The 19,783-nt window shown below is 39.3% G+C and overlaps 1 protein-coding gene across 4 annotated transcripts in view; it reads right to left on the reverse strand.

The window, feature by feature from the left end:
* Positions 1–19,783, reverse strand: part of PLXNA1 (plexin A1) — a 334,967-nt gene that overhangs the window by 209,046 nt on the left and 106,138 nt on the right. The window contains exon 3 of one of the 4 annotated variants that reach the window (XM_070936904.1): positions 832–841. The exons of 2 other annotated variants lie outside the window; for them this stretch is intronic. In XM_070936904.1, coding sequence (XP_070793005.1) covers positions 832–841 — 10 coding nt within the window. Of the gene's footprint in view, positions 1–831; positions 842–3,659; positions 3,668–19,783 lie in introns of all 4 variants that reach the window. One more of the 4 variants, XM_070936903.1, reaches the window with a different exon arrangement.

Raw genomic sequence — 19,783 nt, forward strand, 5'->3', positions numbered from 1 at the left:
TATTCAAGGTTATATACATAATCTTTACAGGTTAAAGGGTAGCTAAAGAATCCACTATATCTAAAAGAACATTTATTTTCATACATTAGTGGCTGCCCACTGAATTATTTAGAGGATGTCTTATATCACATCAGTCACTTGAGCTGAAGTTGTTTAAATAGAACAGGGCTATCACCTACATTTTAAAGCTTCCTATATTTGAAGATACGTTTGGCATCCTAACTTTCTTTTTCCTGATAGATGATTAAAAGCATTTTTATTGAATATTTTATTTTATTTTTTTGGCTTCTATCCCCTCCTTTGCTTTCTCCTTAATTAACTGTTCCTATTTTGATTCTTGACATAACTAACATATTACAGCAGTGACATGAGAGTTGGTTTTTTGTGGCATCATTTTTTCATAGGTTCAAGTTTAACAGCCCAACTCTAGGGGTGCTTCACTGCCTGGATCCAGGGGTGGGATTGAAAAATTTTAGCAACCGGTTAGCAACCGGTTCACTGCCCGGTTGCTCGGTGGATGTGGTCATGGGGACGTGGCCTACTCAGTCTCTTGCATTATGGCAGGGGGGCGTTTTTGCCCTCCCCAGCTCCGGAGGCTTTCCTTGAGCCTCCAGGAAGGCGAAAAAGGCCTCCCCTGGGCTCCGGAGGCCAGAAACAGGCCTGTTTCCGGATTTCCAGTACTTCTGGTAGGCCTATTTTTCGCTCTCCCCAGGCTCAGGAGGCTTCCCTCAAGCCTCCAGAAGATCGAAAACGACCTCCACCAGGCTCCAGAGGCCCTCAGGAGGCTGGAAACATGCCAGTTTCTGGACTTCCGGTAGGCCCATTTTTCACCCTCCCCAGGCTCAGGAAGCTTCCCTCGACCTCCAGGAGGGCAAAAACAGCCTCCCCCAGGCTCCGGAGGCCCTCCGGAGGCTGGAAACAGGCCCATTTCTGGACTTCCGGTAGGCCCATTTTTCGCCCTCCCAGAGAGCCTCCACACAAGCCGTGCACTTACCTGGCATCCAAAACGGGCTGTGTGGAGACTCCTGAGAGGGGGGGGTGGGCAGGATCAGCCAGTCCTTGCAACTACCGGTTCAGCAAACCAGATTAAAATTAACATCTAGTTCGCCTGAACAGGTCCAAACTGGCTGAATCCCACCCCTGTCTGGATCAATGATAAAGTGAACAGATGGTAACACTGTCAGATGAAACAACAGGGCAAACTTACCCTTTATAGTGTGATAGTTAACTTACTTGGCTTGCTTTCAATGTTCAGCTGAAGCTACATAAAATATTCTTTACCAACTCTTAGTCAAGATTTTTCCAAATACCATTTTGCTTTGCTCTCAAGCTACTTTCTCCTACTTGGGCATGAAACTTTGATCTCGATATGAAAATAGTTTGAACTTAAGGTCCTGCTGACATCATACGTTTACTCCTGTTTCCTTGCCCCCCACCAAATGGAGTAAACTGTTAAACCAATTTTAAAGCCAGGAATAAGATCAGGACTTTGTACACATTGCTTACTTATACCAATAGATCAAACCACAACAAATTTCAAAAATCTTCCTCCGAGTAATTTCTTACATCTCCATGCATGCAAATAAAAACCCATGGAGGACTTACATTTTCATATAGATGCACACACATGGCTTAAATCACAACTCTTCTTAGCTGGCAACAAGCAAAACCAGGTTTAAAAAGTAAATGAATCTGAAACCTGCCAAGGAAATGGCTATCCCTCCAAAGGCCCCAAATGTTAGTTCCACAGCAGGGAGAATATTATTCTTAAAGACATAATAAAACTCAGCTGCGCATATAGGGCTGTGAGAATAAGAAATGGGAAACTTTCTTTGGGGAATTATTGTATAATATATAACACTAGCCTTAACCAGCTGCTGCTATATCATCCTTACCCCAGAAAGAGGAGCCAGGTGCTTTTCTGACCATGTGCTGAACACCATTGATATCAATTTCAATTCTGATTTCTCTGCTTTTACTTTTTCCTAATGATGTCTTTGGAACTAGTTTAACAGAAGCACAGGAAACAGTACATGTGACATGGAAACCAGATTTAGCTATGCATTGTTATCTTCCAAAGGAGCCATTTTAGGCTGGCTGCATATCACAAAGGATGCTGCAACCAAGATCTGAAAGCAATCAACTTACACAGTGTGTTCATGAGAAGAGACCACCAAACATGTAAAGTAATGAGAAAAAGTTAACTTCTAGCATCAACATTTGGCTGGAAACACAGCAAATCCTGAAGATTTATCACACATTTAAAACAGCATTCATGTTGGACTCCTCCAATCGCATTCCATAACTAAACCAATATCCATACTGCACAATCATAATTGTCAGTATATTTTGTTAATTCAATCACTGTTCCAATTTTAAAGGCATTGTTCATCAGTCACAACTGTCATACAATATCCATTTATTTCTAAAATAATCTTCACTAAGAAATGGCCTTTATTAGGTTATACACTATACCAGTGATAACTAACCTTTTCCGGATCAAGTGCCCAAAGTGTGTCCGTGTGCGCGCAAATGCACATGCGTGCGCCAAAACCTCCAAAATGCAATGCCGCCCAAACCCTGCACATGCACCTTGCCCCCCATGCATGCGCATGCAGCCCCTGTGTGTGCCCCGCCCCCCACGCATGCGTGGCAGAGACCTGAAGACCAGCTGGCCGGTGGGAGGCACCCACGCATGTGCAGCAGAGCTGAACTCGGGCAACGGTTCGCGTGCCATCAGAGGGCACTGCGTGCCACCTCTGACACGCATGCCATAGGTTTACCATCACGGCTCTATACTCTTTATGTCATACCATTAGAAACAAATCAATTTCTTCATTTAAAAAAAAAAAAAAACCAGTGTGAAACTAGCCATTTCAAATGATCTAATGCTGATGAGTACCCAAAATGCCTTTTTCTAAAGCACTGCTGGTTCATCTAAGGAGAGCTCCCTCATCCTTTTTAACTCAAGATTTTGAAATGTAGTTTTCTTTCAACACTTTTTTCCTTCTGTAACCATACTGTATCATTGTCTTTATCACCCCCAATTCCCATAAAGCAGTATAAATTTCCATAAATATAAATTAATGCAATAGCATACATATCATCCTTGGGGATATTCCAGATCCCCCTGAATGCACTGTAAATGCTGAATTAGTAACTCACTAATTTAGCTTTAGCTGCACTCTCTGCCTGAGAGATCTCAACATAAGAGATATGTGCTGCCAATAAAGGGTTAAGATGATCCCTCTCACCACAGAGACTAAGAGACAGCTGATCTAACGCTCTAAGCCCCTTGCCCTCTTCCCCTTCCACCCCCATCTGCTAGGCACTGAGCCAGGCATGTGCTGGTAGCCAGTTGCAGCAACCTTCTCCTCCCCCCTAACTAATCGGCTTCTCCCCATCCACTAAGAAGGATAAAGACAGAAGACAATAGCCTCTTTCTTCCCAAGCCGCTGCTGCTCAAGGCTATTAATCTCCATGCAGGGGAGGAGAATGCTGGATTTTGGCCAATTTACAACAAAGTCAGGGTTTTTTTAAAGCCCCAAACGATCCTTGTGTGAGCTTATTCATGGGCTCCGAACATGACCCCAGCACTAAAGGGTGATGCTGCATCAGCAGAGCTGCATGCATATGAAGTATGTGTGTGTCAATAACACAATCTTGGCTCTCATCATGAAAACCCATCTCTTTTGCAGACAGGTCTCTAAGAAAATATGCTAGCAGAGAATAAGAGAGAGACTGGACAATAGAGAGACAATAAACAATTTAAACTATAGGAAGCTACAACTTGAAATAAGCACCTGTCCTGCCATTACACATCTTTTGGACTGCAAAAGATCTCATTCTGCAAATAATAACAAATGTCATATTTATAATTTGATCTCAGGGACAAAATGCACCTTAGGTATAGCAGGTATTCTGCATTTGTTGCAACCTAGGCATCCATTCTGGATTGCATCCAGTACACACAAAAGTTGCTTTTTTTGTGGAGGAGGGGATTTTTCTGATAAACAATCTTCTTTTGATCTAAGTCTTGCAATATCATCTATACCCGTGATGGCGAACCTATGGCACGCGTGCCAGAGCTGGCACGCATAGCCATATCAGTGGGCACGCCACCTCAGCTCTGGCGCGCATGCACCCGCCAGCCAGCTGATTTTCAGGCCTTCTGGGCCCACCAGAAGTAGGGAATCAGGCTGTTTCCTGCCTCCGCAGGGCCTGGGGGGGGCTGTTTTTGCCCTCCCCAGATGCATAGAAAGGATCTGGAGCCAGGTGAGAAAGAAAAATGGGCCTACCGGGCCATCGTGTGCCAGGAGCGGGGGGGGAGGAGGGGGTTGCGCCCGCATGGGCAGGGCAGAGCGCATAGAATTATGGGTGTGGGCACACACACACATGAACCTCCTCCATCCACCCCCCTTTTGGCATGTGATGGCAGAAAGGTTAGCCATCACTGATCTATACCATTTGATTATCTTTCAAGAGCCTTTCCCTTATGTGAAAAACTGCAGGCAGACTGGAATATACTACTCTAGATGCCATTCCAATGGAAAGTCTCTTGACAATGAGATGGACTTATCAATTTAATTTAATTTAATTTAATAAATAAATTCATGTTCAGCCAGTGATGAACCTGCTGGGTAGCAAACCCTCTACTGCAGTGGAAATAAGAAATGGTATCATGAAAGATAGATTCAAGTGGTTAAAGCAAACCTATTTCCTGCAATCATTCATGGGATCTGATGTGCAACCTGCATAGTAGAAGGATAGAGGTACGGTCTCAAGAGGAGTAGTAGAATAAGATAGTAACTTCAGTCATGTAATCCTAAATTTTGTGAAGAGGATAATGATGGCATCCTTCTGACTCTTCCACTCTGCAGTAAGGACAGAGGTGTGTTTTCCAGGCAGCCTGGTCCACAACATTTATGATAACTTGATGTTCACAGATGAAGTGGAGATGTAGCTCATCAGAAACCCTGAAGTATGATTCACCAACTGCGTCAGAAAATTTTTGTAAGTGAAAGAGTGAAATACCATCTTGCTCATGCTTCAGGCAGGAAAAAAAAATGATTTGTGAATCTTAATCCCAAATAAACATTTGTCTCATTTAAATCAGGATGCAACATTAATTTTGATAGTTTTAAGCAAATAAATTAGTTATACTATATACAGTGTTGATTCGCCAGAAATCTGCAGCATTTAAACATCTGACAAACATTAAAGCCACTGATGTAACCTAAAATACAGTAGTGAATTCACTTTCATGCAATGCATTTATCATCTCCACAGTAACTATATATCAAAATTACATTCCTTCTCTGCTTTGCAAAATTACCTCAAACTATAAATGGAGCCATTCCTAATACTTCTTTCTTTTTGGTTAACTGCCTACTTCAAAGTGCAAAGGAATTCTAAGAGTGGGCTCAGGGTTCCATAACAGCAGCAATAACCAAAAAATGTTCTTAAAAAGCTAGTAAGAACTGATTAAGAGAGATTAGAATATCTTAACAGAGAGTGAATTTTTATTCTAATTGCACTCTTTTAAAATCAGTAATAATGGAACAGAAATGAAGAGTCTGAACTAAGACTAATGGATCACAGGGGACTCACAACTCACTATAAAAAGCCTTACTGTATCTCTCTCCAGTGTCCTCAGTGGGGTATAAATGTGCACAATAACTGGCTCAGGAATTCTGGGAGTTGAAATCCCCAGGTCATAAAGGGGCCATAGTTGCCCACCACTGCCCATCCCTGCCCTACAGTTTCCAGACATTGAGAAAACGCTTCCATTACATCACCAGTAAAGTCCAGTAAGGCGATGTAGGTATTGTTAATGTTCTGATGATAACCCAACTTAATATGAGTACATGTAGATATTCAATAGGGGAAGAAAGGCTGACTCCTGAGGCACCCTATATATGAGGGCCACAGAGCCAACCTCTTCTGCCCATTTACCACCAAGTAAAACCACCTGTTCAGGTAGGAAAATAACCACTGGAAAAAAAGTGTCTTCTACTTACAGATAATCTAAAGGGATACAATGACTATTACATCAAAACTGATAATGGGACAAAAGTGATATATTAGGTCCCAACAAAAATAATCCCCAGTGTTGTTTCTGATCCAGGTCTGAATCCTGATTGAAAGGAGTACAGATAATCTCTTTCTTTCAGAGCACTTTGCAACTGGATTCTTATCATTGTCTCAACAACTTTCCCCACCCTCCACGCCAAAATAAGTTTTGAGACTAAACAATACTTGTAAGATATAGATGAATCAATGGAAGGCTTCACTCAACCCTCTCATAGAGAGGTGTTGATTATCACTTTTATCCAATCTATTATGTTTCTGACCAATTCTCAGAAAAGCCAGGAAGGGAATGAGTCTGGAACACAGGTAGTAGAAGTCAAGCTTTCACCACTGGTACTCCAGAGTTTGGTTCTGCTGTAATTTTTTTTATCTCTTTCAGTTTCTTGGTAAAACAAGGTGCCAACTGGGATCAGCATGCAAAGAAAGACGCTGCTTCAAACTATCACTATTTACCAAATCACTGTGAATATATCCTAGTGCAGGGGTCACCAACCTTTTGGACCTCAGGGACCACTAAATTCATAATTTTAAATCCCACGGACCACTAATATGATCTGCCTAATGACCGGCTGGGTGGGCGTGGCTAGGTGGTCATGTGACTGGGTCGGCATGGGCAAATCGATGTCACTCACGTCGAGGGGCGCTTCGCCAGCCTCTATTAACCCCTCCCCTCCCAGCCACTCCCCGCCTGGGCTCCTTAGGGCCCCAACAAGAAGCAGTTGTTGGAGCTAAGTAGCCACCATGAGAAAGAGATGGCAAAACAGTTCAGTTCAGATTGGATCTGACTGAGGAGGAGGCTCAGCAGAAGCACCTCCCTGAGGACTAGGAGGTTAGGCTTTCCAAGAGGGAAGACCTGTGGGAGTACAAGGCCAGGTACAGGTGGCTGGAGGCTCACCGGGCTGAGATGGTCAGCCAGTTCCAGGCAGTCCCACTGGAACAAGGCCCTCCGGCTCTTTGCCACCAGCTGTACTTCCCTCCAGCCTTTGCCCAAAGCCCTGCACCAGGAGGCCGAAGCAGATCCCAAGTTGGAATTTCTGTCCCCCTCCAACCCACACAAAAAGACCCCGAAGGGGGAGACTCTCTGCAGCAACACAAACGTTCATTGCACATATCCAGCCCAGGGACTGTAATTTGAGGACCCCTGATTTAGTGCAATATAAAAAATGCAAATAATTTTTCTGCGGACCACCAAAATTTTCTCATGGGCCATCAGTGGTCCACGGACCACCAGTTGGTGACTGCTGTCCTAATGCCTCTTGGAATCCAACTGGATTCAAGAGGTTCCGGCGGTGGGTCGTCTGAATCAATTCAAAATGCTGGATATCACCTTTAAAGACTTAAAGGGCATAAGACCAATTTATTTGCAAGCCTAGAGTGTGCATTTCTAGACCCTACCTTTTAAATGTTGCTATCTATAGAACTCAGGAAGCATGCTTTCTCCATTGCACTTTCTCCCAAGATTCAACATTTCCATTTTGGAAAGCCATAAAGAAAACTGACTCAGATTGCAAATTGTCCATAGGATTTGGGCAATTCACAAGTCAAAAAAAACCTCTAGAACATATTCTGTCTGTCCAAGGATTGAGATTGTTTCACATGGCTTCCATATGAGATTAAAACTTGTAAACTAGCATTCCAAAGCATTCCAATGCTTTGGAATGTTGGTACCTGCCTTGAGGCTACTATTTCACAACAACAATTAAATCCATTGCAGAATCTTTGAAACAAAAGCAGTTTTACTAATTAGAAAACTAATTGAAGCATTTCTTCATATAATGCAAATAAATAGGAATAAGGATAAACTGTCAGCAAGTTTCATCTACGTTATACATTAATCCTATAATTCTGATATTATTTTTGTACGATAACTCAACATTACTTTTATATGGGTTGAGGGATAGTGGTTACTGTTCTAACCCCTTCTCAATGAAAGCACAGTGCTTTCCATTCTACCCATTTCATTGTCTCATTTCACAGTAGCAACTTCATGTGATTTGTCCATATTTTCCCTCATTGCTTCCTCGGCAACTGCTCCTGCGAGTCTTGAGCCATTGATTTCAATGACTTGTCCTTCAAATTTCTTCTGGCTTTGTGCCCAGTCTGTATTGCCTAAGTACTCAGGAACAAATATCTCTATTATTATTGCCATCATTTTCCAATCAACATAGCTCTCAATTGAAGGATGGTGAATCGTAGAACAGACGAGGAAATCAATGTGTTGTTTGCCCATACCTTTTTTCACAGAATCAGGATGCCACAAGAAACCCAAAGGTAGTCAGTCTTTGTTCAAGTATGTTCACATGGACTGACTGAGTGAAGTAATTCGGACACATTGAGCTATAGAATTTAGCCTTCTTAATGACTGATTTTTATGTCACTTCCCCAGCACATTAACTACTCAGAACTCAGGAACAGGAAAGGAAACAGAAGCTGGCTTTGTTAACCCCAAAGGTATATCAATGGCTTTCTGATATGAGAAAGCATTTTCAACATAATAAAATTATGTCCTAGTGGTATTTAAATCTTGCTCCCTCTGGTTCTTCCACAAGAAGTCATCTCAGCTGATAAATATCACATAGATTGACAACACAGTAATATCACAACCAATAAAATCTGGTCAAGTTATGGCCTAGACATGTTCACACAAGCATTTCAATTGTTGCAGGTTCCATACTGCTAAAATCTAAGGTTCCTAACAAGAGAATATGCTGCCTTTAATTATTTGCTGCCACGCATGTGTACACAAACCTGTGAAAAGCAGATATTCCCCATTCCTCCAGAAATAGGTTTCACACATTTTTATTTTCCTTTCTTACTCAACAGTAAGATGGGTAAGATGCTAAAGAAAGTCTTCTGAAGAATTTCTTTCATAAGCACATTATTGGTCTATTGTAAACATAATGTTATGCCAGGAATATTTAAACTATAGTATTTCTATAAACCCTTGTTCATCCATAATGCTAAGTTTTAAAAAGCTGTATTATGACACAGCAGTGTGTGTAGCTTTAGGCAATTCACTCCCAATTCCTGATTTGTAACATAAATGAGCCTTATATGCTTTCAAGGCATACGGGATTATGTTAGTAATACAGTCTCTGCAGTGGAAATATTTCTGTCATACTCTTATCAGGGATTCTGAGTTCATAGACACAGAACTATGAAATATATTGGCAAAATATTCCATTCCATAGCCTTGAGAATACCTAACTTTTCCAATGTGACATAATAGGCACCTAGGAAAGAAGTAAAATGGGACTTCATACATGTTCTTATTTATTGAAAATATTCCCAAAAATGTTACAGTTTCATCTTTTTGACTAAGAATTAGGGGGTTGTTATAGGGTCCAATGCAATTGAGAAAACAAGCCAATAAATAAATATTCAACTGAAATCAGATTGAGAGTTCAGAGATAGATAGGAACTTTGTCAGCTTACTTTTCAGTCCATGCCTGATATAGATGATAGTGCCAACAAAGGCACTATGTTGGGCTAGCTCAGGAACAATGGGAATATTAATTATTTTGCACAATTCCCGCAGGAAATGTCATAACAGAGATCTTAACTTAGGCCCATTCTATATACAATGGGTTTTCTGCACAATCCATTAGGAGCACTTGTATGTTGCTACATGGGGGCTCTGTGAGTGTTCTTACCTTCTCCTGCATCAATCAACAGGGGTCCCTAACCCCCCCGGGCTGCGGCCCACTACTGGCCATTTGGAACCAGGCTGCGGAAGTGGTGGGCAAGTGTGCTCATAACTCCACTTGCACAAGCAGCGGGTGAGCGCACATGCACAAACCTCCATTTGCGCAAGCGGCCAACACTCGTGCCCAACCCAACACTCATGCAAATTCGCTCACCCACCACTCTCAGTAAACCATCCCCTCTTCTCCCCCTCCCCTGTTCTCAACGCCAGAAAGGTTGGGGAACCACTAAGCTAAGACTCTTTCTAGATGCAGCTGGGGAGAAATAAAAAATGACAACTACCTCATCAGTGGTGGCATTCACTTACGTTCATTACTGGTTCACAAATGTGAGCGCACGAGCGTGCTTCGCTCGCACTCGCCACCTCCACGCATGCGTAAGACCTTCTGCGCATGCGCAGAACATAAAAAACGCAATGTGATGACATCCGGGTGGGAGGGCGGAGCCTCTTGCCACCGCCGCCACTACCAGTTCACCCAAACTGATTAGAACCGGCAGAATACCACCACTGTATCTGATACAAAGAACTTTTTTTAAAAAAATGTACTTATATTTTCTATATTTTCTTTCCTAAAAAGCAGGGGAATGAGGCAAAAGCCAATCAATCATGATCTAATGGACTAGCCTTTGGACCAGACAGAAAGCAATGGGGGAATGGAAGCAAGGCTTCACATCACCTCTGCTTTAGGAAGAGAGGAGAATCCTAGGAGACAGAAAGTGTAACCTCCCATCAATAGAAAGCTGGTTGCACCGCAAATACAGAGGGGGAAACAACACAGCAAATACAGTTCACTGCATTTCCTCTGGAGCAGCACGAACCAAGTAACTTCTGAAGTTAAATGACTCACAATATGAAGGTCACTAGAGCCCTATGTGTCATGGAGAGACATCTACTGGGAGGCTTCCTTGTGCAATTAATTGGCAACTGTGAGAATAGATGGCTGGACTAGACAGGTCAGGGGTCTAATCCAATAAGGCATTGTTTCTGTTCTCATGAAGATTCCTTATGTCAGACATTACACCAGTGTGAATAAATAAGCACAGACATATAGATATGTCATCCCATAATCCCTTTCTATATGTTACAATTCCATCTATATCTGAGGGATTCCAAGTTCAGGAAGACTGAAAGAGGTATGTGTATACATGTATACACACACACTCTACATACTCTACATAACTATATGATTATTTAGAACTCTATCAGAGTTTAGAACTCTATCAGAGTTAAGAAAATCCCCCTTTCTGTTACTTATACATTAAATGGAAATAATGCCATTATTACTACTTTGCATTGCTTTTCTATAACGGAATCCTCATATTTTATTTGTTAAGAGCATATGAGGATTAAAGTGAATTGTCTGAACTTGTGAAATTAAAAACAAATGTAATATGATTATTAATAGTGAAAGGCAATAAAACTATACATAAAATATGTACTTGAAAACATTGGCAAGAAAGTAAAAACAGCAAATTGATGGACATAGAGGACAATCCCAAATTTAAAACGATGAGCACATAATGAATTCATAAGTCTGCATTCATAAATTCATAATAAACTGTTTGCTTTATTGAAAACTAAATAAACCAGAATCAGTCTTAAAAGAAAAGAAAAGTAATCACAATTTACCTGGCCAATTCCTGTTTTGTTTCTCTTTTAAGGTGTTCTGATTTTGCACCTCTATGGATTGTTAGAGATTTAAGCATTAGAAGTACCACCTCAATATAATTTAGGTAACCCCATATAAAAAATGAATCACAATGAACAGATAGTAAGTCACACTTACAAGCTTTATGTCTAAAATTGTGGTTTACTGCCCCCAAACAAATTGATTTATTACTCAATCCACAATATCAAATTTTATTCACATCTTAATTTCCATGCTTATATTTTCAGCATGTTCTAATTAGGCTACGATAAAACAAGTATGCAGCTCAATTTTATGAAATTTACTCAGAAACAGTCTCTTTAAATTTGATGGACTTATTCTTGAGTAAATGTACAAAGGGATACAACTTTGAACTTTTTATCAGAAAGAGAGTAAAAGAGTGAAAACTAATTTTAAAAGCTTTTTCAGGCTCAACTTCAGTTATTAAAATTTAGCAAGATACTCAGAGTTTTTCAACCTTCCAGAGAAAAGAAATTTCACAGTTATTAACCATCTGATAAGTGAACTAGTCCCATGGTTAATTTTACCTTTGATTAAATCTTTGTTGCAAACCTCTGGAAGTAACGCAGGATATCCACAGCATAGTGTTTCTAGATTTTAGAAGGTCAGTTAAAGCAGAAAATCCTGCGGGGAAGTGTTTATGCTGAGAAAACCTCTAGTTTTAATTACTGAACAGAAGGTTGTAGCAAGTAGAACAGAATGAAATTAAAGCCCCTTTCAATTTATCATCCTCTTCATAAACACCACTCAAGCAACATAGCTGGGGAAAAAATATTAAAGCATTTTAATAATCATCATATTGGCCTGATAGGCTCTTAACTGTCGCTAACTTATTAACCCTTAATTAATCATCAAATCACATTAAATGTTTGAAAATTGTACACAGGCAGGATTTTAATGCCAAGTAAAAGTTGGATAATATAAATTGATCTTTGCAGCTTTAGCAGTAGAAGGAACAGTTTTAGATTGGGGATAAAGAATGACCATAGCCCTTGGAACGCTCCTATCTTTAGGCAGCCAAAGTGCTGTTTCACAATTGCACTGTAAATCTACAGCACCGGACAGCCAGAACACATCTACAATGGAAGAGATTATAATTGATCTTCAAAAAAACCTCCAGAGCTTTGCACTGAATCCTGCTTAGTTGTCACAATTAGCCACTATGTTTTTAAACAAAATATTACATTGCAACTTAGCATATTCTTCCTGACTTTCTAGCTTTCCAAACTATCTACCTGTTAGAAATCTCATTCCACGTTCTGCAAATGTTTTTAAAGTAATGGAACATGTCACATGAATATATTATCCATTATTTCTACTGCTGTATAAATTGGTAAACCATTTGCCACATAGTACATCACAGCACAAATGTACATAATGTGGATTACAGTCTGCTCAAGATCGCCTAATGAGAAAGAAAGCTTACTAAATTGGCAAGATTCAGAGGTGGGTATTCAGCAGGTTTTGACCAGTTCTAGAGAACTGATAGTGGAAATTTTTAGTAGTTTGGAGAACCGGTAAATACCACCTCTGACTGGCCCTGCCCCCATCTATTCTCTGCCTCCTGAGTCCCAGCTGATCGGGAGAAAATGGGGATTTTGCAGTAACCTTCCCCTGGAGTAGGGAGGGAATGGAGATTTTACAGTATCCTTCCCCTGCCACGCCCACCAAGCCACGCCCACAGAACTGGTAGTAAAAAAATTTGAAACCCACCACTGGCAAGATTGAACCTTAGCTTGTCAATAGCCACAATTAGGGGAGAGAGACCCTCTCACTGTTTGCTCCTAGGCTTAGTAACTCCCTGCCAGGCAAGATCAGATTCACTTTCCCTCTGCTTTTTACCTACAAGCATGCAAAACCACATTCATTTAAGCAATCTTTAGGTATAGAAAATTTGATAGGAGATGCTATTTGCTCTATTAGTAGTTCAATTGATATTCTGAATGCATTCGAAACTACATTTTAAATTGGCTTTTTTAAAAACAAAATTATTGTTACCCATTCCACTTACTAGAGGGAAAGGCAGAGCAGAATCCATAAATGAATAAATGCAATTTCAGCTTACAGCTGAAGAAAAATGTGGCACAATAATAAATCACTATTTCAACACCAATCAATGAATTAATGCCCAATTTTAAACAAATATCCATACCGGTAAAAATGATAAAAGAAAATTTTTTAAAATGATACAGGTAATCCTCGATTTACAACCAGAACCGGGCCTGGAATTTCTGTCACTAAGTAATGCAGTCATAAAGTCAATTACCTCATGACCGCATTCAGTGGTGGGTTGCACCGGTTCTATAGAACCGGTAGTAAACTGGTGGGAGGCTCCGCCCACTCACCTTGACATCATGAAAATGCTTCTGCGCTTGCGCAGAAGAGCATGCGTGCGTGCGAGTGAAGCGAGCACATGCACGTGGCCCCATTGCAAACCGGTAGTAAAGGTAAGTAGAACCCACCCGACTGCATTGCTTACCAACTGCAATCCTAGGCCTCTCCATCGCCCTAGTTAACTGAGAATTCTGGGTCATTAACTGATCCCAATGCAAGACGTTCTGAACTGGTTCCTCCAGCTTGGAACCTTAATAAGATAAGGGATTGCCTCTATCTCCTGCTGATGAGCCAGGTTGAGGATGAGCTTTGTGCTATGGATAACAGTCAAAAGTAGCCCAAGCTGTGAGGTATCAAAAAAGGACTTTGCTGCTGCTTTCTTTTATTTGGGGGGGGGGATGTGAAGCCCCACCCCAAACATCTTTGCAAAGGGCTTTTTAGCTTGCTGCAGTTCTCAAGCTTTTTGGATTTATTTTATTTTTTTCACAATGCAAACCCCAGCCCAGCAGCCTGGCGCAGCCATGCCTTCTCAGCAATGGAAGCAGAAAGATGAAGAAGACAAGCCGGGACAATGAAGCACAGGGCAGTGGTGACCAAAAGGGCAATGAGGGAGGGGAGATAGGCAGGTGGCAGAAGTTAAAACGCCCCTGTTGTCGTAAGTGCAGCCAAGATGCCAAGTGCCCAGGGTTTGATCATGTGACCACAAGGTTCTGCACCATCATAAGTTTTAAAGGTCAATTTTAAAAAAGGTCACGAGGACTATCTGTAATATTTTGATTATATAATGGTTAACTTATCCTGAAACTCATTATTTCAATTTAGAAATAAAGAATATCCAAAGGTCAATAAACATATTTACTTATGATATAATAAAATATACTATTTTCTTATACTATTGATACTTTTCAGCTTAAATGGACTCCAGAGGATGGTAGAGGACAGGAAAGCCTGGAGGAATATTGTCCATGGGATCGTGATGGGTCGGACCAACTTCACTACTAACATCAACAAATTTATACTTTCTTATACTATTTGTAACTGGCTAATTGAACATAATGGCTGGAATTCTTAAGCAGAAAAATTACTGATTAGTGCTTTCCTCTCATTCTTTCTCACTACTAAACAATTGTACTTTACTCCTTCCCTATATACTTTGAATTGAAAGGCAAAGTTTTGAGGGTGCCAGCATGTTTCTCACACAGATAAATCTCAAGTGCCGGGTTTTTTTTAGAAAATAAGTAATAAATCAACCTACACTGCTAGCACATTACAACTAAGAAACATATAATTCTGTTTCCTTCCACACAATCCATTTCTCAATTTCCTTCTTCTATCCAGAAAATATTAAAACAGGCTATTTTCCACCCACAATAATTCCCTGTTCTTCTCTCTTCCCCTGACAATTTGTACCAAGATTTCAGTAAGGAAGTCCAACAGTCTGTTTTCAAAATCTTGGCCAATTCCTGAATCTGGAAGAAAAATGCATTTGGATATAGGCAAAGTTCTTTCCCATCACCTCTAAACAACTACAGTCTGCAAAATTCTACACATTTAGTATGCAGAAGCAAATTAGTTCTGAACACATGCTTCAGGCAGGATTTTTAATAAGGCTAAGCTCCCAACTCCTTTCCCTATGTGCACACACACATACATATATTCACATCCTTGTTTTTCTACCTTCTCTCCATCTTTTCATTTTTAATATACATCCCACAGTTTTATCAATAAATTAGTTGAGGAGGTGGAAGCCAGAAAACATTTTATGTCACTGAAACTTACCCTTCCCCTCCTTTTCCGAAACCCTTGCTGAAGCTCCAACAGAAAGAGTTAGCCAGCCAAGAATGAAATCTTTTAATTTACATTTATACTGAACACCTTTAGGCCAAATTTTAAGACAGGAACAAAGAAGTAAATGCATTTGGAATAATACTTTTAAATGGCCATTTCTCTCCTTGCCTCAGACTACATAATTAATAGTTATGTGAGCAACAGTTATAATTTTGATGTCACCAATTCTAATGGATTATTCTGGATTCAGATTATATAAATTATTCTGGTAGGCAGTTTGTTTTCTGACTGCCTATTCTAGGCTTCAGCTGCTGTTGCTGTCAAATTGCATAGCACAAATGAAAGAAGAGAAGGGTAGTAAAAATGAGGGCATTTGGACAATTATCTTCCCTCTGTGAAAAAGCTTTATAAAACATATGCCACCCCAGGTTCAGCATTTTGATCAAGGCAGGTGATTAAAAGCCTAAAAGCTGTATCCTGTATCCTGATTATTACTTATTTCTTCAGGTTCCTAGTTCCATCACTTAAGGTCCCAAATTAAAGCCATTTTTTAAAACTTGCTGCTTTCTAAATATATCTCAATGCATACCTTTAATGAACAGTTAACCATTAATGGAACATTTCTAAACACTTGTGCGACAGATTTAGACTTCTGAAGATACAAACATGTTTATATTTGGATTCTACAGAACGGAACAAAGACATTGAAGTGACTAGACAGAGCATTTCAAAATATATGCTTTGGCACCACTGAGTCTTTTACAGAACATTATGGAACCAAGAGACCTCTAAAATAATATCCCTCCATTAAGCTTGTTAAATCTGTAATTTTGTCCCAAAACATAACATCTTTGAAATAAATTTTCTGGTATACAAAGTAACTCCTGCCAATCCAACAGTTCAATAAAGGAATTAGAAATGAATCTGACTAAAATATAGTTGCCATGCAAAGAGTATTTTTTTTTATTTAAAAAAAAGAGTATTTACATAATTTCTCCAAGTAGTCTTGAGATTTTAAAACTAACACAAGGGAGGTCAGGGGGAAGCAACTAAACTGAAACTGTTCCTTAGACCTCCAAAAAGGTCTAAGTGGTCTTGGCAGATTCGAAGGGTACCAGGAATGAAGCACTCAAGTCTCTGTCCTGTTTAGGGAAGCTACAGGCTAGAAGTGATGTTAATTAAAGTTTTAATTACTGTAACTAAATGACTGCTATAATTACATTATTCTCCTGGAGACTTCAAACTGATTAAGAATCACATACAGAATCTTTGGGTTGATTTGATTTTTAATTAAACATATTAGAAATGTGTGAGGGTTTGCTAGACGGTGGGTTCAGCCTTATCAATTTATAGTATTTTCTGCTTTCAAGACTTAACCTTAACCTTATGGACCCCGTAGTAGTGAGAATGAGTCTATCATTACGATCACTTATAGTGAACTTTCAAGCATATCAGCCCAAAAGTAACTTTCATTTTGTACAATTGAAAACAAAAGTTGCACCTTAAGTGCTTCAAAGATTTTTTTTTGATGTTGTATACCGTGTTTCCCTAAAAATAAGTTCCTGTCTCATATAACATAAAATATATGTTATATTTTTTTGACCCCGAAATAAGCGCTTGGCCTTATTTTCGAGGAAGTCTTATTATTTTGGGGCACATGGAGCAAGACGGGGCTCCTCTTGCCATCTTACCTGATTTCCAGCTCTGTCTCCCTAACCCTAACCAGAGGAAATGGCAGGGACTGGATGCGCATTTAAATATTTTTGGGGAGGGCTTATTTTAGCGCATGCGCCAATTGGGCTTATTATCCAGGGATAATCTTATTTTGGAGAAAACAGGGTAGGACAACGACTTTAGATGTTGTATAGGACTATGTCTTGCAAATGTTTTGAATTTACTGAATGGTAATATATGGTCGTTATCAGGGTGGATAAAAATCAATGATTTTTTTAAAAAAATCAAAAAAATCAGATTTTTTTATTTAAATCGGATTTTTTTTATTTTTATCAAATTTATTTTAATAAAAAACTTTTGGGGTAAAAATCTATCGTAAGATAGTTTTCTATTTAAGATACATAAATAATTTAGTTTATTCAGCATGAAATGGAGCTTAGTTATGTACATGAGGCTGTATATTCTGCAACACTGGGACTATCGGTGAATCAACAGGGGGTCAAAGGAGTAGCAGAGATGACAGTTGCTCTTTAAAAATTATGATTTAAATCAAGTTGATTTAAATCAAGCCTTTTTACTAGTGATTTAAATCATGATTTAATCCACCAAATCCACCCTGGTTGTCATTAATAATTCAGTTCCTGATTGGAGATGAAGGGTGCCTACATGTGCCTTCACACACCTCCATTCAAACTAGTCACTTTATCAGGAACGGCTAACACTGAAACAACAGAGAAGCTCTTCAAAACATCTTTTCCAATTTTCCAAACCAGTAAGTATTTTATAATAATTACTTATTTTATTTACATCTGCTTTTCCTCCAAAGAACTTCATTATGTGACAGTTTTTTCAGAACAGAATGAATAGCAAGCAAGTGATGCAGCAAATCAATTTCTCCAAGAGTTCTTTGTCTGATAATAACCCATTCTTCTGAAGTTTATTCAAAGGGATAAATCCAGACAGAACATCTGGTTGAATGTGTGACCAAGCAAATAATAATAATAATAATAATAATAATAATAATAATAATAATAATAATAATAATAATAATAATAATAATACATTGTTGTTGTTGTTGTTTATAAACTTCTTTTAACCTTGTTGTATGCCACCTAGAGTCACTTAGTCATTATTTTGTAAGATGGACAGCTATAGGTAGCCCATTGACTTATGACCATTCATTTATCGATATAAATTACAATGGTCTTAGGAAACTTTGCCAGAGGTTTGTATTTGTGACTTAAACCTGTACTCACACTTACAATCATGCACCACCCCTACAGTCATGCAGTCACAATTCATATATTTGGCAAGTGGCTCATATTTATATCCTGCAAGGGTATAGTCATGATTTGTAAATTTCTTTGCTGATTTCCAGCAAAAAACACCAATCAGGGAAGCTGGATTCAATAAACAACCATGTGATTTACATAACTGTGGTGATTCATTTAATGAGTGCCGTAAAAATTGTCATAAAATCAGGTCTGACTTGACTTACAAACGCGACAACTTACGACAGAAATTCCATTTCCAACTGGACTACCTATGTATAAACTAGATAGATAGATAGATAGATAGATAGATAGATAGATAGATAGACAGACAGACAGACAGACAGACAGACAGACAGACAGACAGACAGACAGATGTGTGTGTGTGTGTGTGTGTGTGAGAGAGAGAGAGAGAGAGAGAGAGAGAGAGAGAGAGAGAGAGAGAGAGAGATCTCAGATAGATCAGACAGACAGACAACCTGCAATTTCTAATTACTTGAACATCATCACATAAACATTTTTCCTCTTGAAGAAAGGATGGTGAATAGTACTCCACATATGTCTAAAGTTACAACAATTCATATTGCTGCTCCAATTTTTCTCTGCTTAAAATGGTACTAGTAAAATAGAATAAAGTATTCTTCTGTTTGTACTTCGAATTTCCTAACATGGATTCACTAACTGTTTTTCTAAAAATATACCAGTACACTGCCCTTTTGTAAGTGCTTCTCAGCTACAAAACAAGACAAAACCTTTTTGGAATTACACTATACTTTAAGTCACTTGTAAAGCAAGAGGTTGTGTCATAGGAGCAACATTCCATTTTCCACTCTGCCCTACCAGTCATTAGTTGAGGGGTGAAAAACCGATCCTTGTTTCTCAACTGCTATTAACATCAAGTAAATATTGGGAGGAAGCAGGGTTAAAACTCTTCTGTCCAAGAACTTTGTATGTACTGGGTCACATGGGTTAAAACTGTTATATTCCTCTGAGCATTTCCAATTGAAGAGACAGTTTAATGCACCAATCAAGAACGCCTAATATGAGCATAAGAATGGTTCATGCAGCTTCTAAAATATTTCATAGAGATTATTGTGCCTCCCCCTAATTTCCCCATCACATTATGTATTATTCCACATTATTGATGTATCACACTTATCCAAGTATAGGATTCACTTAATCATCAGTGTTAATAGTACTAAAATCAAGTAATTACCACGCTGGGACCTGTGAACTTTCTGTAGAATTACT

This window comes from Pituophis catenifer, unplaced genomic scaffold, assembly GCF_029215685.1.
Source record: "Pituophis catenifer annectens isolate HBS135680 unplaced genomic scaffold, rPitCat1.0.hap2 SCAF_2, whole genome shotgun sequence".
Lineage (NCBI taxonomy): Eukaryota > Metazoa > Chordata > Lepidosauria > Squamata > Colubridae > Pituophis > Pituophis catenifer.